The sequence below is a fragment of the Chelonoidis abingdonii genome, chromosome 3 (genome assembly GCF_003597395.2).
Source record: "Chelonoidis abingdonii isolate Lonesome George chromosome 3, CheloAbing_2.0, whole genome shotgun sequence".
NCBI lineage: Eukaryota > Metazoa > Chordata > Testudines > Testudinidae > Chelonoidis > Chelonoidis abingdonii.
In genome coordinates, this window is record NC_133771.1 from 171,513,530 (window position 1) to 171,540,779 (window position 27,250).

Genomic DNA, 27,250 nt, shown 5'->3' on the forward strand with positions numbered 1-27,250 from the left:
GTCTCCTCTAAGTACATATTAGCAAGTAAATGTGGCAAATGGATTAAGAGGCAAATTTTCCAAAGTGCTGAGAAACTGTAGCTGCCTTTGAAATCAATGGAAGGTGAAGGAGCTCAGCACCTTAAAGGAATTGTCCAGCACTTCACAGGATTGGGTTTGAAAAGGCCATGCTTGATGGGACAAGGGACTGCATGTCTCAGTCACTGCATGATTCTAACAGCTCATATTCCCAGATGTACTTGGGCACACAACACAATAGCAGTGAAATTCAGACTTTTCTTGTAGATGTATGATAGAACAAATCCAGGGCTCTAGCAGCTATGGAGACACTCTGTATGTCAAAGGCTCAAGTAACCTCTACTGTTGTAACTGTCTGTGCCATTAGAAGAAGGAATAGCAAATCAGTGAAATAGTATTGCCTCACCCCTGACCCACTTTTCCTCCACACTACCATGTAAGGTGATGGGAAATGTGTATTTTTTCTTCATTCTCCTTCTGCTCCTAAACAGTGGAACTGATTTTGCTCAACTTTTCTCTACCAAATTCATTTGTAGATAGAGACCAAGTATGGAAAATTGCAGCTCAAACGATGAAAGTTTTCCTTCATGGCATTACTTCCACAGAGGCATAATGTGGGAGTTGTAAACCTGGCCACACAGCCAAAGAACTTCTTTGAGCAGTACTGGCCATCTGGGTTGCCCCAAGCTCATAATCTCACACTGAAGGCCTCATCCATCTTTGGTTCCAAGCCCAGTACTTTCTTCTCTTGGATCCACCAAGCTGGGATCAGCTAGACTGATATTGTCAACAATTCCATGAGATCCTCTATTTATCCAAGAGCAGAAACACATGCAAATATGTGAGACCCTCTGTTCTTAGAAAAGTTGACTCATTCAGTTCTGCTGGTGTTCTTCCTAGTGCTCCTGATTCAGGTACAGAATCTTCTGTTCGGCCATTTCTCTGCCTGGCTGGAAAACTTACCAGGGAAGTTTCATTCTCTGGGTATTGTGCCCTTTTGATTTTTTTGTCCCTGTAGTCCTCAGTCTCCTTCTTCTGTAACATCAAGAGAAGAGGGGTCCTCAGTAAGAGGGGGCTGGTAAGAAACCTGTGTCTTCATTGCTGACGAGCCCTAGGTTTGCACCTCCTATAAAGATCAAGAAGACTGATTCTCCTAGTTCTGCAGTTTTACAGGATGTGACATCCATCATTTTGTCAGAGGAGGATACTGTTGAGAAGTCCTCTGAAATGCCCTATTGTTCCCCATCTCCTGAGGAGGCTGTGCTGACTGCCTCTTCCTCTCCTCTCAGTGATACTTAGGGTTCCAAGGCTCAGTTTGTAGGGTATCAGTTTCTCTTGACATTCTTTTGGAAGCTCCTAAGCAGAGAATCCTCATAAGCTTCTTGATAACAGAGCTTCAAGAACAAGGTAGGTTTCCCTATCAAAGACTGCTTGTTAGAGTCTGCAAAGGAAGTGTAGAATCATTGTGCTTCAACTGTCTCTGCCTCAGGGAAGCTCAACTCCTTCTACTGAATACTGAGAGAATAATTAGAATTATTTTTTTCTACCTTTTACCTTGGCATTTTAATGATCTCAGCAGTGGTTGGAAAGTCTAATTTGGGAAAGGTGTCTTCCTTTCCTGGGAAAAAGGAATGTAAACACTTTGAGCTTTTTGGAAGGAAGGCCCACTTCTTGGCAGCCTTGACTTTCTGTGCTTCTAATTACTAAATGGTGAGGCAAGGTATATATATATTTTTTATGATCCAAGATGTCTTCAGCACTTTCCTGAGGTCAGAAACAGAAATTTTTGGAGCGCTTTAAGAAGGTCAAGAAGTGTCAAAGCATACCATTAGGCTTTTTTTTTTTAAATCTCTGATATAGCTTCTAAATCTCTAGCTACAGCTTCTCACTTATAGGAACACTCCTACTGTCAGAATTCAGATTGTTCTGCTGAAGTGCAAGGCCAAGGGCACTGTCATGCAGTTTGAAGGTTCTGACCTGATCAGTTTAAAAACTGGTGAGCCTCTGTTATTCAGGAGATCAGTTTAGGTGATTACATGGTCCCATCTTATCTTAAAATTTATAAAAATCTATGAAGTTTTGTTGGGAAACCACAAATAACAAAACAAAGTTGCTACTTTTTGGACTGGCAGTAGTCCTTATGATTTTCAACCAGTGTTTAGCTGTGATGCAGTCCAGCTACTGTGTCAAGGACTTAGTATGCTTAAGCAACTGGCTTTCAAAAGGCCAGTCTTATATCAGGGTCATTCATGCCCTGCAGGAGATTTTCATAGCTTGAGAGTAAACACTGATAAATCTATACTGACCAAGGTCCTTGTGTTCATAGTAACTACCCTGGGCTTGAAGAAGTTTTGTGTCTGCCTTCCTTAGGACAGATTCTTTAATCCATGAACTTAGCCAGGCCCACACTGGAAGGCCTGGTAAGATTCTATGTTTGGATATAAGGCCTAATTTCCAGCTATACCTTTGTCGAATTCACTTTCAAGGCTATGGATGCATTGCTTGCAAGGTGGTTGAGTTTGCTATACAGACCTATAGCTCACTTTCTGAATAAGGTAAAGGTGTAGCTCTTCTGCTTCAGGTTGAGGGTTTCATAGGCTTTTATATCAGTTTTGTCTTTTTTTCTTTATTACTGTTATTGTAGAAATCATAATTGAGCCACTGATTTGCAGCATTCAGTGACTCACTCACATATAACATTATCTACTAATTTATGATTGTCATAAACAGATAGCTAAGGGTTAATGTTTCTTTCACCTGTAAAGGGTTAACAAAAGGAACCACACACCTGATCAGAGGACCAATCAGAAAACCGGATTTTTCAAAGTTCGGGGGGGGAAGTTTTGGGGTGTGCGTCTTTTGTGTGTGTCTCACTGTTCTGTGCTCTCTCTCAGCTATGAGAGCTCTTTCTATCTTCAAGCTTCTAATCTTCAGTTTCCAAGTTGTGAGTACAAAGGTAGAAAAGACAGTAAGCTTTTATTGTTTTTTGTTATTACATGTGTGTATTTTGCTGGAAATGTTAATTGTATTCTTTTTGCATAAGGCTGTTATATTCATATACATTTCTTATAAGCAATAGCCCTGTTATTATGCACCTTGATATAGAGAATCTTTTTATGTCTTTTTTCTTTCTTTTATATAAAGCTTTTTTTACCTGTTTGAGTTTTCTCTGGTTAGCCTAGGGAACGAAGGGAGGGGAAATCTCTTTGTGTTAGCTTGACTAGCGTTTGAATCTGCATAGCTCAGCAGGAAGAAGGAGGGGGGAGGTAAATTGCCTCTCTGTTTTGCAGTCAGGAGTTTAAGTTACAGTCTCACCAGGATACACCCAGGGAGGGGGAGCTGGGGATGAGATAAAGAGGAGACAAGGGGAGGAGGTTGTTTTCCCTTTGGTGTGAGACTCAGGGCCTCTGAGTCTTGGGGTCCCCCAGGGAAGGTTTTGGGGAGACCAGAGGGAGCCAAAACCCTGGAATTTTTGGCTGGTGGCAGAGATATCAGATCCAAGCTGGTAATTAAGCTTGGAGGTTTCATGCTAGCTTCTCAGTTTATGAATGCTAAGGTTCAAATCTGAGTAGGAAGCTATGATAATGATGTTTGTAAATTCATGCAGATAAAAAAAAGAATACCTTCAGGTCTCTTTTCAGTTCTGCTGTGTCTGAAAGAGTGTTGAAGATTAATTTACCACAAGTCAAATAACTACTGAGTACATTGTTTATTTTCTCAATTGCATTTGTTCCTATAAGCAGAGACCATAACAAATAGGAATGGTACTGAGGGACTGATTATCCTTACATTTACACCAGTGTAAATCAGAAGCTAAGTCCACTGAAGCCGGTGAAGTTACATCAGGATAAAACTTTATAAATAATTTCCTTACCAAAGCCTAATAATGAATATTCAAAAGGCACACCTGATTAATCTAGTGTGGTCCTGTAAGCACTTGAAAAACAATTGGTCTGAAGTGACACTGTTTGGCACCCACTCCGTCTTTGGACACCTGGCAGTTTTATTCTTATAAAGGTGAGGACTCAGTAGATAAAGCACTGGCCTCTGATCTTTGAATCCATAGTGTAAGAAGCAAGGCTGCAGGTTTGGTCATTTGAGCTTAGTCCCAAATGAACAGTCCACATCACAAAATGGCCATACGTAATTCGTTACTATTGGCAGTCTATGTTTAGGAAAGGCCAAGGACTGTGCTTGAAGAATGAATTAGCTCTTACCTTTTACATTTTATTTCCTCCCTCTTTACCATTATACCTATTACTATCCTATCTCTAAAACATTCCTGGGCTGAAATTATCATTCAACCTAGGTACTCATATTTCCTGGAGATAAAAAAAATGTAACCACTTTAGTTCAAAAGTAGAGGCACCCCCAATCACCTATCTGTGGGTGTTTTATACACACTCCTCACCTACTTGTCACCAAGTTAGATGTCTCGCGTGCCTTTCCAAAGCTTGTACCATTACAGATTCCATTTAAATTAAAAAGGGAACGTGAGCTTTCCCAGCTCTCCAACAGACTTTCAGTTACATTTTAATAGTATTAGTAAGTAATGTACTTTTCTCTTTTCTTTATAGTTTTATATTTTGTTTTCATAAATGATTATTTTCAAAGGATTCTCAGTCTACGTTAAGTCTGTCTTACAGTACTTGCCAAATATATGTTTGATCAGCAAGTCTCATTGGTCTTGCTGTGCCACATCAAAGTCATCTTTGGCATATACATTCAGCTGCATACGGTGGTCTAGACTATGCCAGCCTCTGCACAGGACTGCAAGATAGAAGGGTCACAAGATCTTGTTTACCCACCCTTTGTGCCCCAGGGGCGGCGGGGGCAGGCATAATTACAGTCTTTGTGCTCTCCTAAGAAAGACTGTTCTTGTCCAGTGCTGCTGCCTGTGCCGATTAACCCAAAGGGAGTGGGATGAGGTAGGAATGGCCCAGCTGCTGGGTTCATGCTGTACCCTCTAAAAATATAATGCAGTAACAGGGATCCCTGTGACCTCTTGGAGACATTGTTCCTGGACAAGAAACAATAGCTCCTGGAGCTCCTGCAAGGCACAAAATTGCTAGGCACTTCACTGCTACTAGGCATACAAAGCAAGGCCATGTGTTCAAAGAATAGTTGAGTCCTGTATTTTTGTAAAATCACTCTTTAAAAATTCCTGCTACCTAAAGGTCCTTTTTCTGCATCAAAATTGTATAATCTGTGGTTTGTTTTCTCCAGGCAATGCACCAATTGCTGCAGTCCTGTGGGTAGCATTAGTGGCAGACTTTAAGCAATAGGCTGAGTGTCCTATGAAACGTGTACATAGCAAAGATCTGTGAAAAAGTTGTCTTCTTTGTATTACTGTCATTTGTGCCAGCAAGAGGCTGGGATTATTCCACTGGTGAGTAATTGAACAGAGGGAAAAAACGAGGAGTCCTTGTGGCACCATGGAGACTAACCAATTTATTTGGGCATAAGCTTTTGTGGGCCATAACCCACTTCATCATGCATCTGATGAAGTGGGTTATAGCCCACGAAAGCTTATGCCCAAAAAAATTGGTTAGTCTCTAAGGTGTCACAAGGACTCCTAGTTGTTTTTGCTGATACAGACTAACACGGCTACCCCTCTGAAACCTGAACAGAGAGAGTTATAAGTTGAATGTCAACTTTCAGGTTGGTGCTGTGCAAACACAGAAGACAGAATCCATGCCTCAAGGAATTTACAATCTAGAACAGTTACAGGGTAAACTGTTCAGACACAGAGCACTACATTTATCCCTGGTACAACTCAACTGAAGTCAATCTAATTATTATAGGGTTAAATTTGGCCAATATATAGTAGTGCATTTGGTGCTAATATGAGCTTGAGGTGATGCAGGAATCTTGTGGAGGTAATTTTTGAAAATATACTATGAGAATAAGTATATTGTAAGGAGGAGAGAAAGGTCATTTGGTGTACAAGAAGAGGGAGACTAGGGATGGGATGGAAGAAGGCATGAATATGAAGTACCATACATTTCTCAACAGCAACCCTTCTGGTTGATTAAGAAGTGGCATTGATGGTATCCCAGTTTTAATGAAACTTCAAGATGAGTGATGTATACACTGATTCCTTGATTTCCCAGCTCTTGGGCAAGCAAATACAGTTAAGGTAATGTCCCCTCAGTTAACTTACACAGAGTTTGCTCCCTATTAGATTCTGTCACTTGGAATCTGGTAAATACTGCTATATTGACAGGTATTACCTGTCCAAGAATGAGCATGATCAGTGCTGCTCTGACCTTTAATAACATCTCTCCTCTACTTTTCTCCCCATCATGTTTTCTCCCTCTTCTCTAGTTCCTCTTTTTCTCCCATATGCATATCTTAATTGCCACTGAAGCCTGGAGCCATCCCTCAACATTTTCCTCTTTGTTGCGGCTTTACCCTTTTCCTGCTTCTTTTCTATTCTTTCCTTTGTCACACTGCTCCATCCTCTCTTCTTTCTTCTCTTCCACACAGCACTATGTCCATTCATGACAATCTCAACTCATTGTTTATTGGTCCCATTGTAACCAGTGAGGTAACTCAGCTATTCACGCTATCCCCGTGCAGTGTATTTGCATTATGAAATCGTACTGGCTTAATTAAAATGAATTTTCAAATGAACCAGTCAGAATGTGTTATTGCAGGGAAGAGAGCATCACATGCATACACAGAGAAACAGACAGACATATAGAGACACTGAAGGTTAATGGAACACTAGTTTACTTAATCACATGTACATGTTCTTAGGGAAGTAAAACTATTTCTCTGTTTAGCAGCTGTTTCTTATGTTGTCACAAAATCCCGTATTCTGTAAAGAAGAGCTTCTATCAACTCTTATATTCACCTGTATAACCGATAGCACTTACCATATTCTAACAGGATATCATTGGATAATTAGAGGGATTTGTTTCCAATCCTTTGAGAGAAATGGTGTGACGAAGCCATAGGCTAATTGCTTTTTATGACCAGTGTTTTTGTCTTTATGGGAGAGATGATGTTAGTAAATAGTAAATGGAGTTATAATTTGCAATTTACAAGTGCAGAAAGTGAAGCACAGGAGATTGTGGTGGGACAGCTTCTCACCGCAGTCAAGAAGGGGTTAAAGAGCTCCTCTTGGCATAATCAGCCCCGGCTCGGCCCACCTGTGATGCCTATCAAACCTTGAGGAGGGCGGCTCCTGAAAAGAGATGATCCAAGCCCAGTGCAGGGTGTTACTCAGAGGTAAGAGAGATAGAGCTCCCTAGCCCCACAGAAGGGACTGATTACTAGGAGAAGGCTGAAGAGCTTCTGCCACCTAGGCCCTCCAAAGAAGTGGAGGGACCTTCTTTACTTCATTTTCACTTTTTGTTTAGAATCCAGAGTGCTTAGCATAGGTCCTTTAGACTCAACGGGGGCCCAGAGCCCCTTCATAAAGACTACTGACCTCTTACCTAGTGGAGAACTGCTAGGGTAGACTGGACTGCTCTGTGGGCGGCACTGTTATTTGGTTTGCCCTTACCATTTTTTTGGAATGTTGTTAGAAGGGGGGTTGCCACCTCTCAAAAACTTAAGGCTGGATGACCACTCTGCGTTCTAAACTAGCAAATAGTGACACCTACAGTCAGAGAAGAATGTCTGTGACAAGAGAGATGCTCAGTCTCACCCATTGCGGTGCCCAAGAGGTACAACCTATGACAAGGAGTAAGGACAAAATTTTCAGAAATAAGTGACTTGTTTTTCAAAAATACAGGGAACCAACAACACCTGGTCAACAGGAGCTGGTGGATGTTTGGCATTTTTGAAAATCAGGCCACTTAGACACTTTTAAAAAATAATCTTGCCTTAAGGTCAAATAGGAAGTCCATGAGAGAACCTGGAATGTTCTCCTGATTCCCAACTCTGTTTCTTCACTGTGGGAACATTGTTTTATATGCTACCATTCACACATCCAAGTTCTCATCCCTGATCTGGTTGTCAAGATGCTGCATTAGAATTAGAATAAGCAGAATAAAGTGTCAGTCAGACACAGAATCCATGAAAGATTGATGATGTATGTATGGGATAGCCTTAATCTTTGCAGGAGATTGGGCTGTGGTGTCTTGGCTGGGTACCCCAGCTTTTGTGTTCCCTATATTAGGACCTCAAAGTAGTTTATTCCTGTTTTATCCTGGGGTCTAAATTCTCCAGCAGCAGTTATTTATGTGAAGGGGCTTAAATATTCCACTGTGATTTTGTTGGCTGCAGTGGACCTCAATGTCTTTGCAGGATTTGTGTTTAGTTTTGTATTCTATGGCAAAGACTATCAGCTGCCAATATTTCCTCACTCCTGGCACTGTCTTTCCTTTAGAACATGATGGTGCCATTATTTTGGTATTAAACAAAAATCTTAGATTGGAGGGATTGAACTAAACCCTGCAATGTGAAAGCAGAATAACAATAACGAATGTTTCTATTTCTCTGTTTAAACAGAATATATATTATCTGGAGGACAGGTAATTAATCCCACTTGCAAGAAAATACTCTACTCATCACTCATTTATGACTTCTTCATTTTCTGAATAAATGGTTTATCACAAACACATCCAATATAGACCCTGCTATAGGTAATAGACTGGATCCTCCAGTCCTTTGCAGACAAATCTCATATTGAAATCAAGTGAGCTTTTGCATAGAGACTGCAGAATCAGGCCCAATATATTAATTGGATACAGTTGACTAAACAGTCACCTTGCATATACCAGTGCAACACTACTGGGCTCAGTGGTGTGACACCTGGATAAAGAACTAATTCAGAACTGATTAAAGTCAGTGAACATTTTGTTATTGACCTCAGTGGTAGCAAAATCAGATACTAAATTATGGGATCGGGGGCTGGTTTGTAACATTTTTCAAACTGAATACGTTGGTTCTACATTTCTTCAAATTTTATCTAACATATATTTTGTGTAACTAAAAAAATACAGATTATTCTTATTTGTGAGAAGACATCTTCTGAAATAGATTAAATTTCTTTGATGTTTCATATTTGACCTCATACACCTACTTGGTGCTATCATAATTTTTATATAGAGTTTTGTAGAGGATTTTTTCCAAATATATTTTGTGTTAAACATAATATCCTTTTATTTTATTTTCATTTTGTATGCAATAATTCCGTAGTCTGTTGCAATCCAGTAATCTATGCATTTGAAATCATTTTTAAAAACAAAACAAAATCATTTCAACAAGGTTTTTCATTCTGAATCATTAATGTTTTAAAGTAGTTCTTCTGCCTCCTAAAAGAAACTATATCTGGGGATTAACAAGATTGTTCACTGGAAGTCATGTGGAAGCATAACTGCAGTAGCTGAGAAATGATCATGTTTCCTTTTAGTTCTCAGCAAGAGTAATTGAATGTTGAATATCTTACTAAACACTGGACTGTGACAGTGTGTTAACACTCTGACTATCTCCTAACAGCAGGGCAATTATTTGCTGAGTGGGATTTTTATAAATCCCCTGGCAGTAGTATGTCCTGATAATTATGATGAAGTGCACTGGTCAGTGTTGATTCAGCAATCCCATCTCTAGCAAATATTTCATTCACAGCTCTCCTTCATGTTTTTACTTTTATGGCTTTAAAAATCTATTCCCTCTTTTCTCAACTTGCTTTGTTTTTAAAAATTAAAATGGAGCACAAAAGTATTTCCAAGTTAACGCCCTATCTTGTTGGGTTGCTTTCTCGGTCCCTCAAAACAACTACAGTTCATAACATAATATACTGTATATTGAGGAAATAGTCATCTGACTCCTGGTTAAATGAGCACTATGAGAAAGTAAAACTTTATTTTAAGCCCTTATCCTGGCAGTCAGTCAGCCAGACATTCTGCCTTGAAGTTATTTTTTTCAGAAATAAATGATTGTTAAAAAGCGACATTTACATTTATGATGGTTATATATGAGATAATCATTTTTGCCTTCCAGCACTCATGTGGGAAAGTATTTAACACAGAACATTCCTTTACTTGAAGCTTGATTAAAATATATTGAGACGTATGACGTATTTTTAAGATAGGAGGAAAAATTCTCTAAAGATTTCATGATTGCACTTTATCTGAAAACCAGCTCCACTCCTTTTTAATTTTACATATTTATGCATATTTACTGTTTACCAGTTACAGCTACCAGCATGTGCTTTGTTGTTTAAAACTATATGGTGTCTATTTTAGTATCTAAAAGACAAGAAATTAGTCAACTAAAAGAATCCCTATATTCCTAACTAAAAATACCAAAACCACCCTCTTCCCTATATCATCCTGTTCACTAATCCTCACTGAGCAATGACACAATCATCTTCCCTCTCATGCCTTCCTCATCCCTTGTTACATTGTCTAATTTCACTTGAAAGATCCTAGAGGCAGAGATCATGTCATCTCTTTATTCTGAGATGTACCTAGTAAACCTGTGGGTACAGATGGAAACTATAAATAATAAACATAATGAAATTAAAAGTTAGAAAAGATATAACCATGGATGCTCCACAGCCCAGCCCAAACTCAGTGACAAAAATGATATTGAATAGAAAAAAATTCAGATATGGTGTTCATTAAATTAATGTTTGCATTTTATCATATCTTTGTTTCTTTCTCCATATACCATACTTAATTATGAAGATAAAAATGATTGGAAGAAAGCTAAATGATAGATTGTTAGAACTGAAAAATGATTAAAAATATTAATGTAATACTAAGGATGAGTGGGTAACAAATGGTACATTTGCTAGTATGCGTGACCTGGCACAATTAATATTCTAGGTCATGCTTGGGTTTCCATGATGGAGGGTCTGATGGGGAGAATTTCAAGGAAAAAATATATATCTATTGTATAACTCATTTCTCTCTCTCACCTCCCTCCCCCAAACGAGTTAGAATCATAGCCTTAAAAAAATCTGTGCTTTTCACACCTCATTTGCCATATTCACCACTGGGCCACCATTCAGCAGCACGGCCTGATGCAAGGAGGTCAGTAAGAAGCTATTAGCAGAGTCCCCTCCTGAGATTTCTTTGGTCTTATTGAGTAGGAAGTTAGCATGACAGTACTGCAAATAACTCAGTTGTAGGTTTTTTAACAGTTAGCACAGATTTCCCCATAGTGTTTGTCACTTCAGAAAATTGTTCCTGAAAATGAAATCCCAGAAAGCCAGCATTGACAGAAGTCCTTCTCATTTGTGAAGAACATGACACAGAAAAATGTGTCATGCTCCCCACTGGCTAGGTGTGATTTTTGTAACTTATAATAATATTTGGGGTGGGGTGGGGGAGGGAAATCACAGTCTACTTACAGAAATTGGCTAAAAAAGTGTGGGGGGTATTGGAATCAAGGTACTAGATAATTTCGTAAGACTGCTAATTTACTGCCATTATCAATAAGCTTATGAAAAGCAACATTAACTATGATGATCTTACACTTGAGGGATATTATATTAAGGTCAGAAAAAAAGAGAATAAGATATGAATTCTAAAATACTGTGTCAGGCTGCTTTAAGATAAAAGATGCGACTAAAAGTCAAAGGTTCCAAACCTGCAACTTCTTGCACTCATGAACACTCATGTTACCCAATAAAGTGAATAGGGATCTGTGGGTACAGAAGACAGCCGACGTGCAAGATGTTGTGGGAACAGAGTTTTGATTTGCTGAGATGTGTTAACTGTATCAGAACAATAGTTATAGATCGGCCAAAACTGGAACACTGAATCCAGCCTTTTTTCACAAATATTCCACAAGTTCAAGCCTGGATCTGAAATTTGCAGCTCAGGCCAATCTACATGATGGGCCTGAACAAGCATATATTAAATCCAAACACTGCCACAAATTTGGGTTAAATTTTGTATTTTGCTTTTAATATAGGTCTGAACTCTGCAGCTTTGGCTGATATGCTAGTAATTAATACATTTATCAGAACACTAGCATATATAAAATTGAACTTTAAAATAATTAAAGATTACTCTAAAAAATGATAAAAATTGAAATACATCTGATAACGAACTTTGCCTCAGATCCCACAGAGAAATCAAACTGTAGAGACCCTTGTATTTGTGCAGAGTCCCATTGCTTCACTACGACTGCATGCAGGCCAAATTCTTTTTCAGGATTGGGGCCATTACTTGCATGTCTTAATTAAACTGGTAGTTTGTAAAAGTGAACTATAAAAAAGCAGCTTTTACGTTATTATTTTAGCAATAATAATCTGAAATACATTAAACTATACTTTCCTATTCTGCCACTATAAAGTGCAAAATATCTGAATAAAGTCCTGTAAAGAATATGCAGGAACCCTATACAGATTACAAAATGCAGTTTCAGAAAGCCATTATGCTTACAGGGGTATTTGCATTTTTCCATCATGTCTATGTATACACGTAAATGTGAAATAGTTCAATAACAGTGTTTAATGGGTAGATAACAGATAATGACTTAAAAGTTGTTCCTGATTATAGTTCTTTAAAAAAAAAAAAAAAGATAATTTATGATCATGTTAAAGCTGGTTGTATTTCCTATTTCTAATATAGGAAATTCAGGGCTAGTTTTAGAAGAAAGCTAGCTTACACAAATTTAAATCATCTGCCTTTGGCTAAGTTATAGCAACACCACCATTCTTCCTGGTGACAAAATTAAATTTGTATCCAATATGGGTTATTAAGATTTTACAGAAATATATGTATGTAGCAAAGTAAATATGGAATATAAATGACAGAATTAGATTCATATGTACAATTAAGCTTTTGTGAAATATAGTATGTATAATTCAAATAGGAATAAAGGTAACAAGCAACTCTTGAATCCAGAAAATTTTTATAACATGTTCATGTGTTTTCCTGAAAAATAAAAAACTAAATTAAATAAATATATTTGCTGAGCAAGACCAGAAGTAAATTTCAAAAGCAAACGGGAAAAAAGATACATCTTAAGTTAACCTTTAAGAGCACAAAGAAGCATGGGTGAAATTCAGTTCACCTTCATAAAGCCAAAGTAAGGGAGCTTTATGGGCATTAAGTCCATTGTGATTAGAGAAGTTAAACTCAACCCTCAATGGAGGGCTATCACAGTCTGAACAAGGCTGCTACTTAAACCTATTGGCTGGATTAGTGACCACAACGTCCCTGCAGTACTTTTGCAGAGTATTAGGGACAATAGAATCCTCTAATTACAGATCTTGTGGTCCCTTTTCTAGGCTTCCCTGCAGGAGTCAGAATCGGGGGGAAAAAGGTGGTAATGCTCTTCCAAGCTCTGACCAAAACATAACCTCCACCCATGTGAAGTACAAAAATGAGATATTGCTCATTGTACACTAGATAGATGTTGAAAATATGATCATGTGCTTTCTGAGACTTATTCTTAAAATGCTACAGCAACACAACTGCAGTGCTGCAGCTGTGCTGCTGTAGGGCTTCATTGTAGGCACTACAATAACAGAAAGGATTGTCCCATCGCTGTAAGTAATCCACCTCTCCAAGAAGTGGTAGCTAGGCTGACAGAAGAATTCTTCTGTTGACCTAGTGCTGTCTACACTAGGGGTTTGGTTGTCTTAACTACATCTCTGAGGAGTGCAGATGTTCAGCGTAGACCAGCCCTGAGCTTCCTGGTCTTCAGCTTCCCTTTGGTGGAACTTGAATGTGCTCATGGGTTCTGCCAGATTCCTTGTGGTTGGTTCCTTCATTGGGGAAGAAAGTAAGGCCATTTCTACACTATGGGAGCTACAGCATTAAATTATATTTGAGTGAGTTTTTCACACCCGAGTACTGTAGTTATGTTGACCTAACTTTTAATTGTAGACTAGGCCTAAGAGATGGTATTTCCCAAACTCTACTCACTACTTATGACACCAAAATGAGACCTTATCTAAAGTAAACCATGCTGATCTGTTGAACTGCCATCTCTATTTTTACACGAGAAATGAAAGTCATTTGAATTATCATCATTGGGCATCTGAGCTAACACCTCATTGAAAATAAGCAGTTCACACTTCTCAGGACTATTATTCCTGGCTCTCTGCAGGCTCATGTAGACATCTCTGCATCAGTTACATTTGGATCACGTTTCTGAGGTTTTCTCTGTAACCGTAACAGCTGAAGACTTTAGTTTAATTTTTAAAAGAAAAAGCTGAGAACAAGATAACCTTGGATAGGAGGCAGTATGCCAAAGGGCCCTGTTCCAAGAATTACCCAGTGGTTAGGACATGAGCTTAGGATGTGAGACACCTGAGTTCAATTCCCTATTCCACCATGGACTTCCTGTCTGTGCTTCAATTTCCCATCTGAAAAGAGTGGATACTACTTCCCTACCTCAGACTACAGAGGTTTATGAAGATAAATACATTAAATATTATGAAGCACTGTGAGATCTACTGATGAAAAACACTATATAGGAATAGGCATTACAATTATTATTACTGTTCCCTCCCAAAGCAACCCTGTATGCTAATCTATGCAGAGCCACTTGAGAGACTCCCCTCCACAGCACATTTGGAGGCCCCAATTCAGTAAAACATCCCTTTTGTTTGTATTATGGTAGTGCCTAGAAACACCAATCAAAGATCAGAATCTCATTGTACAGTCATGTAGCAAGGAAGACAGTCTCTACCCCACAAAACTCAATCTAGGTGATAGACAGGGTACAACTCATGAACACAACAGACCCATTAGGTGGGGAGTGGGTTGGGAGAGAAAGGGAACAGTAGAATGAACAGAGTTTTGTAGAAAGCAGAAGTTACAGGTCATCACTTGCCTAACCAGTGCTAGATGGAAGCAATCCATAGCATCACAGAAGTGTTAGGTTTTGAGGAATGATTTAACAAAGGATGAGGAGATGGCTTTGTGAATTGTGATGCAGAGTTTTTTCCATATACCAGGTGAGGGGCATGGAATAAAGCAGGGAAGGTGCTAGAGTGAGAAATGGACAAGAGGCCAGTTGAGGCTGCCATTATTGGCAGGGCAAAGGCAAGGCTGACAATTTGATATGCCAGCATATCAATAGACATGGTGGGACTTAATGGCGAAGAGCCTCGAAGACAAGAAAATTGTAATGTTCATTTTAAGTATGTGCTTAGCACCCATTATAGCTGGCACATACTTTAAAGTTAAGAACATGCTTAAGTGCTTTCTGAATTGGGGCTGGACTGTGGATGGATTCTTGCATTGACATGTCCATTCCTCTGGACACCATGTTACATCCCCCACATGGAGCCCAACTGGTGTGGAGGGCCTTGAACAGACCTTCTGTATCTGTATGAATTTAATATTAGGTGCATAACAAATATATAGTGGAAGTTCATGCAGTAATTATGCAGCAATACAATAAAAGCCAGAGACTGTCTTTGGAAACATCTATTAATCTAGCTCCTGCAGATCATTAAGTATTTGCAAGCAAATACGAGTTACAGACAGGCTTATCTATAAAATGCTGGGAAAATAGTCAATAAGAGTCTGAAATGAATCTGAAACATTCTGAGATGATTTTGGGAATCTAAGATACATTCAAATATAGAGCAAAATCAGAGGGTGCAGCTGAACTGCAGAGAACACAGATCACAGGGTGGCCTGCAGTTCTGCATTCCCTCCTCTGATCCTGCTGCAGCTTCTGGACAAGGCCAGTGCTCCTGTGCTGTGTTAGATTGGGTTGGTGCAAAGGTCTCCTGGCCATGCCGTCATACATCCATGTCCTCTTTTTCCTACTACCCTAGCCCCAGGGGAATGGAGAGAGTGGTGTGAGAGAGTTACACTGAGATAATTACAATGGCTTTAGGTCCAAAATACTCAGATAGGCAAACCTGTCCCATAGAATTTAACAGCAATATAAAATAAGCAATCATCTTTGCATATCTAAATACATTAAACAATAAGTTTCATAAAGGTCTTATTTAAGTTTTTAACCCCATGAGTTTGATTTTCCCAGTGGGGGACACTAATGAAAAATTCATTAGAGTTAGTTGGGGAGCTCTCAATCCTCCCAAGCCCAAGCTGTTAATACTTTATGAGGAGCCTGATGCTCTACTTAATTTTCTCAGAGGGCCAAAATAGTCTTGCAGGAGGAAAAATGGCACATTATAAATGTTTACTCTCTCCCTCACACCTACTGCTCCCCCAAAGTAATGTCTTCACCTGCTTTTTTTATTCAGTAGGTTTTGGAAATTAATAACATGCTAAGAACAAAATTAAAAAATACTTTGGACAAACATGGTTAAAAAACTAAGAATTCTGCAAGCATATTATTTTACAAAAAGCATTTATGATCTTTAGATTAATTTCTGAAACATGCACCTTTACACAGATGTAATCTATTTGATCAAAAATGCAGTAGTTTTGTGCTGTGGGATATAGTGATTCTTATGTTTACTAAATAAATTAATTATTAAAACTATGTTAAAGTTTATCTTTTTTCAACAATTAGTTTTATCTCTTTTCATGAATTGCCTGAAAACAGATGGAAATATTTTCAGTTTATTATTATACAAAATGATTTGGAAATTTGTTTGCCATGTAACTTTTGGCCTGCTAGACATTTGCAAATTGCGAATAATGGATATTGCCAATTAACAATTTGAAATTATGGCTTTGTTGTTTAGTCACATAAGTAACATCATATTGTTACCAAATTACTGAATTTACAAAGTGGACTTGAATTTTACAGCTTAATATACAGTTCAGAATACCTGTTTGACCTTAATATTCACTTTTCACAAGTGTTGAATGCTTGAATGTCTGCAGAAAGTTAACATCAAAGTGCTGCAAGGAAGATCGAACAAAATTTTGCTTTTTTATTCATATGAATATTCATGGAATGGTTTTCTCCATTGTCATTCCACTCTAGTTGTGAGAATGCTGCCATTTGCTATTCTCTTGAAGCCAAATTGTGGTTCAGCCATCATAGCAGTGCAGAGATATAAAGGTGCACATGGCATCTGTATTCCTCTTTTTCAGCGTTTTTCAAAATAACAGATAATATATTTTGAAAACTATTTTTTCTATTATGGATTCTACTACTTTACATTACAAGATGTACATTCAATATTTTTTGTTTTAAACTAGAATGAGATTTGCCCAATATAATTATTAAGAGAAATTGTTATATTTGTATGGCTACTTTGTATGGAGGGAGAAGAATTGTATATGACTGGAAGAAAAGATGAGCTTAGTAGTCTCAGTTCTGCAACACGTGCCTCCGTGTGTAAAATTTACCCCTATGCAAAAGGCCAGCAGGAGGCCTATGCACCATGTAAATCCTACTTAAGCCCTGTCTTAATGGGACATAAACGGTGCACAGGAATGTATTTCATCCAGAGTCCTTTCTCACGTCAGTAGTCCTACTGAAACTTTTTGCTGAAACCTTTGTTACATAGTTGTCTTAATCATTTTGATTTAAAGCATAAAAACAAACATATGTTTTAAATTATTTGAATTCAAGATAGCTCCATTTTCTCCTTAGATGGCAGGTGTGTACAACTCACCATTCAGACAATCACCTGATCCAATGGAAGTACGGTTACAGAAGGCGAGGCCTTTTAGCCACAGACAGCAACAAATAAAGAAGCATCTTACTGATGAGATTTCTGACTGGCCAACTTGTACAAGTGCCCTAACTTTCCCTACAATGAAGCCTCTTCCACCCATTGGCAGACAGAAACCTCAGGTAATGCATACCAATAACTCTTAGGCAACCAATTCTGCCAAATAGTTTTGCAGATAATATTGTTCTTATTTTTATGTATTCATCATACTAGTTCAGGAGATAGACCTCTTTGAAAGAGGTCTATTTTCATTTTCAAGAAAGAGAACGTAAAAAGGCAAGGAGATAGGGATCATGTAGACTGCATTTTTGTTCTTTGAAAAGATATGAACACTTGAAAATTCCAGTAAGAAACTACCATCTTGCACAAGTCTAAACATAATTCTGGGATGATACAATTGGCATGCAGGAGAAATTAGAGATGATATGAAGAGATAACCAGTTAAAAGAAAAACATTTTTAAAAAGCCAGGTAACAACTAGAAAACAAAAATAACCATCACATTTACCTTTCTGTTAAGTTTTGCTTTTCATTCAAAGGCTAGGAAATATCCTCTCAAAAGAAATGCTTTCTTCTCTTTTGTGTCCACTAGATGTGTGTCAGTTTTAATTAAAAAAGTTTTAACATGTTGTTCTGCATGATTCACCAAGCTGATAAAATCCCCTTTTTTGCTATCATGGTCTCAATTCCATATGGTGGTGACAGCATATGTTGCACGTAGCTTGTTATTTTGCTCGTGGGAAACATTTCAGAAATTTTCCTACTGTAGACAAGGCCCAGGATACAGTTATTTTATGTTTCAAGAGAGTCAATTTTTCACCCTCCTGTCCTTACAGATTTTTCAGTTTGCAAAATCTGCTGAGTTTCCATTCCATTTGCCTCCCTTTTTCAAATTTAGTTTTGTTATTGCCTATAAAACTCTGAATGCTCTTTGGAATGCCTGACATATGCGTGGCATTCAATCCCATCCTCAATTTATCTCTTCAATGCAATTATTAGCTAATAAGTAGAAAGAAAACACTCCCATACTAAGTCCCTTCAGTAATTTCCGTTGAGTTTATCATTTTTGCTTCAGTAATTAAATAGCAAGTGATGGTAACAAGTAGGTAATTTGTATTTTTGGGTATTTTACGTATCCTCTGAAGTGCTGCTTTAACTGTCCTTACTCAGAGGGCAAAAGGTGTTATGCCTATCCTTCAGTGGACTGTGACTGTATGTACTTTATGTCTCTAAGAATAGTGAAGATACTTTGCCTGATGTATGTTGCATAGGGTCATTTGAATGTCTTGAAACAAAGGGGGAAATGACAGTATTTTCACTGCTACTTTACTCTTGCAAGATCACTTTATTATTATGCAATGTGTTTATCTTGCAAGTTTCTGTTCTGGCTGGAATATTTTATAGCACTTTCTAAGTTTATATACACACGAGAGAGAGAGAGAGAGCGAGAGAGAGCGAAATCATACACAGATAGCCTTTCAGAGCAAACCAGAAGAGTTCTGTGTATTTCCTGCACCCCAAAGAGGGAATTTACTATATAATACTTTAATCCTTTCGGTGCCCTGGAATGTACACTGTGGGGTAAATTATCAAAGCACAGTGCGTGGATTTAGCTGTCTCTCTCTTATTGATGTTAATGGGAGTCACACGGCTAAATCCCTGCACACCACTTTGACAATTTAGGGTTGTATATCTCAGGAAAGGACATTGGTCTGAGCTGATGAAACAGCTGGACATGAAAACCCCTCAGAATGCACAGGTCTGAAAGTGGTCTAGTGTGACAATACAGGATTTAATCACTAGCCATCCTTGTGGCTTAGTTCTCTGTGACAACACTTTTCCACACTAGCTTTATTGTATGCATCAGACCCCATGCTAGTCACTTGTGTTACATCACCACCTTTATAGATATCTCAAATGTGCTTTGCCCACAAGCATGATATTGAAATGAGAATGGAATTTATGTATATTTAAGAGTACAAAAATTAAGTATCCATCAGTTGTCTCTTAGGGAAATTGGTATTTTGCATTTTTTAGGTAAGTGCTGTGTATGAAAGATCACATATATAAAAGAAAACTTTTAACACTGCTGTTATCAATTATATCAGATCTATCACTTTTATTACTGAATTAACTAGACTTACAATCTTATGAAAGTACAGCTAATACTGAAATTAGTCATCTCTTCATTAAAGGACATTAAAAACAGCAAGCACATTGCTTTTTTTTTTTAGGTTTTCCCTCAACCCATTTTTTTTTCTGACTGGTAGCTATGCTGGGGTGAGAGAAGGCATTGAGGAACTAACATGATTTCACTTAGAACAAAATATTTATCGATCTGCCAACCCTTGACAAATCATCTAGTGGACCACTCCCTAGAAAGAAGATTTATCCTACTCACCACAGTGCTCAAACTGCACACAGAGTTTTTGTTTTGTTTTGTTTCCTGAGGGAGGAAGAGGATTAGTTAACTCCCTCCTTTATCCCATCCTGATTCCCCATAAAAGAGGCTCCCGTCCTTTTGAAGCAGAGCTCCTGGGATGCTTGGAAACATTGGAAGGGCAGAGATGTTTGTAAGCATCACAGTACTCACCAATCTTGATATTTGAGTTCTTAAATGCAAGTAGATGAATGGATTTGCTCTCTAGCTATATTAGATGTTTCTAAACTGTTTATCTTCATGGTTTATAAGCTTCCTCCAAATATGTGATTCAGAGAAAGAGGAAAATCTGCAGAGTAGAACCATCTTAATATTTTAAAATTATATTCCACTTTCATTTATAATGACAGGGCATTATTTGAGGAAGTGCATAGTTACCCTTTTTCACTTCCATTAGTAATTGCTCTACTCTGTTAATTTCATTCAAAATATAAACAAAGGAAAAGGTGAAATATAATTAAATATGGAGAAGACCTATTTTGATCATCTGTTTCAGCGGTTACCCAGTGGAATACAAGTGAGAAAATCATGATGAAAAAGAAAGACTGTCCATTGTTTGTATTTTCCCCTGTAGGACATGCATCTATGTTTCTTACAGGTTATTTTATTTACACAAGAACACCGACCAGGTCACTTGACACTTTTCTTCCCGTCAGCCATATATCTACTTTATGCAAATATTTTGTAGTACAGAAGGAGTATTAATGTTTTAAACTTTTTTCTATAGCTCTCTCTGATTGGACAGAAGGCAAATAACATTTACTATTTTCAGTAAATTGCTATTGTATTTATTATTCCCCTGCAGCCTAAAACTTTTTTATTTTATTGTCTTTAGAAGAGCTATAGTGATCCCATAAAATAGATTTATTCTTTGTGTAAACTTTCTGGACGTAAAGTAGGAGAAAAGCTTGCCAAAAGCATAAAAATTATGGTTACTTGCTTCCCTAGAATCTTTAAAAGGGACTTGTGAAACATGATTCTGTGCCTTTAAAAAGGAAAGTTCCAATAAAAATCCATTAACTACTTTCAAATATAGCAATCCTCCTGTCCAGCTGTGAAAAGTACTAGATGATACTTATTTGCCATTTGTGTTATTTACGGTCCATGACTTTTATGGTAACTGGTTCCTATTATTGGTTTCTATTAATGTAAAACATAAGTGAACATAAATGAGGCGTGAATCATTTCTTTTTATTAGCCCCACAGTCTTCACTCAGTGCTTGCAGTAACTCCAGCTGTGACTTGTTAGTGATAACCTATTTAAAGAAGGAGATCTTCGAGAATAAGGGACATGATCAGGATTGTTTGTCCATTCATATTTTCAGAAGGTTTCACTACTTCAGTGCAAGATCAACAGTGCAATAGTAAAAAGAAAATAAGATTTAATTAGCAACACTGCTAAAGTCTGAGCTGTCACTAAAATTGTAGTGAGTTTAATATGGTACTAATTACACTCCAAGTGAGTTTCTACTGGTTACTATTAAAATCAAGATATAGTGTAAATCACTTTTACAGTGCAGGAAAGAACTTTCTGCTGCTATAGATTTGTATCATTAAATGGTACCGGTATCAATTATTAAACAACATGGTTACAGAATTTCAGCTAAAATATACAAAATTGTCAAGAAACTATAGGTCTATAGATTATTTGGCTGCAACCAAATAAATGTAGGCTTTAATTTTTCAGAAAAAGGGCTGTCAGCAAATGACACTTACACCTGTTTTATTTGTCATGTCTGCAATTTTACTAGAAGAATTAGTTCTGTAATCATGTTTTGAATCTCTTTCAAAGTGTCTCTACTGTCAAAATGGCAAAGACACTTTCATTAAGTAAAAGTAACAAAGCCTGTCAATCTGAACACTGAAAGGTTTAGGCTTTTTTCAAATGTTTAAGCACAACTACAAGTTATTATGTGGAGATCAAATTTTATTTTACTAGTATGTTGGTAAGAAACAAAACTAAGTACTCCTAGTCAGTTCTAGAAGTGTGTCTTTTTTCAGTAAAAGATATATATTAATAGTTAAAGAAATCCACCAGTGTACATTTCTCACTCCTCATCTAAGGTTTTATAGCATGTTCTCAACCATCATGTTATCTGTAACTCTCTATCAAGATGAACTGCTTTAATTAATTATTTTGGAAAGAAAATCTTGCCACTTTCCCAGCCACTCTGCATCCTCTTTCATCAGGGATATTTCACAAATAATAATAACAACACATTAAAAAAGAACACAACAAAACACTTACCTTATCCTATACCTGTCAGGGGCCCTTCCGTGATACTGTTGAAGTGTTGCAGCAACGTTACAAGCCTTTGGAACCAACCTTGCGGGTGGCAACATCAATCAATTCACTAGAGAAGGCCAGAGAGGAGATCAAAAGAGAGGAATGGAGAAACCGCATAAATGACAATAAGTAAGTTCCTTGGTTTTTTCTTATACTTTTATGAGAACATTTGCTTTATTCTCCTGCTTTCAGAAACCTTTTATGTCTGACAAAATAAAATATCAAATTTGACAGCTTACCAGCAACCATTCTAGGTACATACTTCTAAATTCTGTGCTCTTTTTAGATTGTAAAGTGTTCAGGGCGGAAACCCTGTCTTGTTGTATGAAGTGTGTCATGCAGACCTATGGAACTAAGAAGGACATATAATAAACAACTAGTAATATAATACACATTGCAGAAGATGGACTTCCTGGAAAGTAAGCAATCAAATGGTGCAAGGATCCTTCTGCCACTCTTGCACTCTGCTAACGGATAGGCACTATTTCAGTCTTTGCACTTACGGATACATAAGGATTATGTGAGACTAGCTGTTGATGCTGTACTCCCCTCTGTATAGACTAGCAGAGCTCACTCTAAAGGGAGTTGGAGCACATGTGGCGCCCTGTCAGAGTGTGACATAGAAGCTGTATTCTATGTTTCTGAAGTAGCATGGTTTCCTGCAGCCCATTGCCTGTAGCCGCTTCACCTGTGCTGGTGCATCTCCAAACAACCCTGAATATAGGGCTATACTTTGAAGGCATCATCTATCCCAAAGGATCTAGCACTCTCATCAACACACTTTTATGTTCTTTTCTGACCAGAGTGGAGGTCTATTGGATCCATCATAATGGAGTTCTGTTGGGTCAGTTCTTCAGGGTCTGTGGTTACTCATCATACCTTGATGCTTTGGTGGCTTTTCCCTGGAGTTAACGCTTCCTGACAATGCTTTAACCCCCGAGTTTAAAAAAAAAAGTTTGGTGAATCATCTGTCTTAGTGGTCATACTGTGCCCATTGACATATTGAAGGCTTATGTTTTGCAGTCCCTACTAGCTTCTAGTGAAACCTTCTGAAACCTGCAATCTAGAGCTTTTGTTCCAGTTTCACTGCCACATGATGTCATTTATATTAACTGATGTGGATTTTGGCATTTGTGTTAATTAATGCAGTTGTCATGTTCTTTTCCCTCAGTCCTCCCTGCCCCCCCTTTTTCTACTTTAATCTTAACAGTGACTTTAAAAATGGCACCTTCTTATTCAAGAGCTCAGCTCCCAAGATCTATTTAGACCATGTTTTATTGGTTGATTTTTAGTGACAAAAATAAGATGTCAGTACTGTACTTCTTACTCCTTTTGTATGGTACAGCCAAACACAGGTTGGTACAGATTACAGGTAAAAGTTGTTTTCTTATTGGATTTTGTCCCATTTAGTGCATCACTGATATAATTGTTAAGAAAGTTTCAATTAATTTATGCAATTAATTTTATACAAAAAGTAAAAGAATGCCCATTCCAGGTTTTGTACTGAAATTACAAGCCCAAATTCCATTCTCAGACACATCTCATCTGCTCTGTAGTGGAGAACTTAGTATGAAGACAGTGGATTGTACAGGTATAACTGAAATCCAGATTTTGCTTGAAAGACCTGAGATGATGTAGAAGAAGGAAAGAAACCATACTTATAGTCAGATCCCACGTTAAGTTGACAGTGCTAGCAGTTAGAGAAACACAACTTTTTTCTACTAACCTCTGCCAATTAGATCTAGAAGTTATTGGGAGACAAAAAAGATGTTATCTCACTTAGTTTTTTTAAAATTGAATCCTGCTCTTCAGTTACTGGAATGATTGGTATGCCTACACAACCCACAACAGTAAGACTCCACATTGACAAACCTGAGCACTCTAAAAATAGCTGTGTAGACAGTGCTTTGAAGTTGTGGCTTTGGCTGGAGCTTGAGCTCTGAAGCCTAAGGAGTGGGGTGGGCTTCAGAGCTCAAGCTGCATCTTGAAAGTGTTGTCTACACAGCTATTTTTAAAGAGCTAGCCCCCACCACCCTAAGTCTGTTGACCTGGGCTGGGATGCTCATTGCCACTGGCTGGGTAGACATACCCACAGTGTCTTGTGCTCATGAGATAACACTAGTCCACAGATGTCACCATTTTTAATCAGAAGTCATGAAGAGTCAGGTCCTGGATAAAGATCTCACTACCTCTTCTAATTCTTATAAGAAGTCTAGTATGAAGGGTGTGGCCTTGAGCTGTCTTTCAACTTCTTGGTAAGTTGTCTTTCTTCAGCTGGTGTATAAGGAAGATTTTAATGACAATCCTAATGCACAAAAGCAGTGTCCTAGTGCCAATGGTGCTTGAAATCCTCCACAACACCGGGCGAAGGATTGTACACTATGTATCCATTCTTTGACTGCTTAATTTGTACACCAGCTATGCCAGGATCACATCTGTAACCTTGCAAAGGAGATGACAAACCTTCATGCCATCATCAAGACTAGCAGTAACCGATAAGGTTGCAGCCACTGTTGTGGAATACTTGCCTCAAGGAAAGATTTACTGATGGTTTATTATCTGGGATATCTTCTATGAGCGGACAAAGTTCTGTATATTTCTATGTAACTGAGTACTTTAAGACTATATTTCTGCAACATAGTGCTTATTTATGGAATTACTCATCTCTTTTGGAAAGAAAAACAGAGCAAAAAAAGAGAGAGAAGGCATTTATTGTCAATGCTTTCTTTTGTGGAAAGTGAGACATACTTCCAGGTTTTTACTTTCTAAGGCCCCATCTACACTGGCAAGTTTGTGCGCAGTACAGCAGCTTTGAGCGCTGTAACACCCGAGGTGCACACACTGCCAAGCCACTTAGTGCGCAGAAACTGCACAGATGCAGAACTCTAAAAAAAATCTCAACGAGGGGCGTAGAGCTTTCTGCATCGTTGCTACAGCGGTGCAGTGCCAGTGTAGACACCGTGATGATTACAGCGCTGCGATTGGCCCCTGGGAGGTGTCGCACAATGTCTGTTCTCACCTCTCTGGCCATCGGTTTGAACTCTATTGCCCTCCCTCAGGTGATCAACCATCAGCCCCACCCCATACATTCCTTTGCAAATTTGAAAATCCCTTTCCTGTTTGCTCAGTGATGAGTACAGTGGTCTCAGCACATCTTTCCAGGTGGCCATACCTACTCCATGCACCAGGCGATCCCCCCACCTGGAGCAATGCTGAGCTGCTGGACTTCATCAGTATTTGGGGGGAGGAGGCAGTGCAGTCACAGTTGCACTTCAGCTATCAGAATTATGATTCCTATGGACAGATTTCTAGATGCATGATAGAAAAAGGCCATGACCGGGACACATTGCAGTGCAGGATCAAAATGAAAGAGCTGTGGAACGCCTACCACAAGACATGGGAGGCAAACTGCCGCTCTGATGCTGCGCCCATGAGCTGCCTGTTCTGCAAAAAGCTGGATGTGATACTCAGTGGTGACTCCATCTCCACTGCGAAGTTCCCTGTGGATACTTCATTGGCTTTGTTGCCAGTTGAGAGTGGACTGAGCCAGGAGGAGGCAATCTTGGATGAAGAGGGAGAGGGGGAACCAGAGGCAGAGGATGACTCAGAGGCCAGCGATGCATGCAGTCAGGACCTCTTTTGTACCCCGGAGGAGTCTAGCCAATCACAGCAGTTGGAGCTTGGCGAAGCGCAAACAGGAGAGGAGGCCCCTGGTAAGTGGATCTGATTTTGGGACTTGCTGAAGCGAGTTGTTGGGTGAAGAAAGGTTGCAGAAGGCAGGCTTGTCTCTCACCTAATGCCTAGTTTGAGCCATGGAACAGGCTGTTGATACGCTCCCTCACTTCACAGGAATCTCCCTCAGAGATCTCCAGGAAACTCTCGTAGAGATACTGGACAATCCGTTCCTGCAGGTTCCTCGGCAGAGCTGCTTTGTTTCTTGCCCCATTAACAGTAACTTTCCCACACTGCTGTGCCGTCATGGAGAGTGTGGGGGACCATAGCTGCACACAGGCTAGCCGCATAGGGGCCAGGACAGAAGCCGTAGGCTTGAAGAAGATCCTCCCTTGATTCTCTGCTCACCCTCAGCAGCGAGATATCTTCCATAATGATCACCTCCTGTGGAAAGTGTGGGGACAGGAATGATTATCAGGCCCCCCGTACAGTGCTGGCTCTCCGCAAATACCCAAGAGCCATGTGCCCAGTGTACAGCAGAATCTGGGAACAGTGATTTACCCTGTCCCTGTAGCTACTCACCATTTTGGGGGTCTTGTGGGCTTGTGTGTGCTTGCCTGGGGTCAGCCAGTTAGTGACAGGAGTGTGAGTATTGGCTGTATTTTAAAGCACTGGAACAGTGTTGTCTGTGTTGCAAACAATCCTGCTTCTGTAAGATGTTACATTTAAACTTCACAGAGATGGCCTTGGGAGCACAGTCTCCCTCTTTGTTATCGGTGGCAGAACGACTGCAAAGAATTAAAAAGCATCCAAGAAGAACTAAGGAGGACTTTATGCATGAGGTTATGATGCACTCCACCCCAGAGAAAAAGGAATTAAAGGAGTGGTGGGACAGTGAGAAGAAGGACTGAAACAAGAATGTGGCATACCACAAAGAAGCCACGGAGTGGCTCTTAACAGTTATGGAGCGCCAAGCGGACACGCTTCAGGCAATACTAGCTCTTCAAACCAAGCAGCTCCATGCCTGCCCTTCCCTGCAGTCGCTGTTACAAAACTCTTTCCCATGTGCCCCCACCCCACACCACCAACACACTCTTATCAACCTCCTGGCTCCACTCTCTACCTGCAGCATTCTACTCCTCCCTCCTCACAGTCTAGCAGTGTGGATTCCCAATACCCATTGCCCTCAACACCCATCAATCTGCTGTTTGGCCCTGCTGAAGTACAGCACCCGCTGCATCGTACTCCAAACGAGAAGGTTGGGTATGATCCCTGGACATACACAAATCTGTAGCTGT

The 27,250-nt window shown here is 39.0% G+C and overlaps 1 protein-coding gene across 2 annotated transcripts in view; it reads left to right on the forward strand.

Annotated features, from left to right (window-relative positions):
- The window catches only part of SPATA17 (spermatogenesis associated 17), a 175,159-nt gene that overhangs the window by 76,815 nt on the left and 71,094 nt on the right, over nt 1-27,250 (forward strand). For both annotated transcript variants that reach the window (XM_032786263.2, XM_032786264.1), the window contains exons 7-8: nt 17,473-17,676; nt 22,261-22,409. In XM_032786263.2, coding sequence (XP_032642154.2) covers nt 17,473-17,676; nt 22,261-22,409 — 353 coding nt within the window. The remainder of the gene's footprint in view (nt 1-17,472; nt 17,677-22,260; nt 22,410-27,250) is intronic.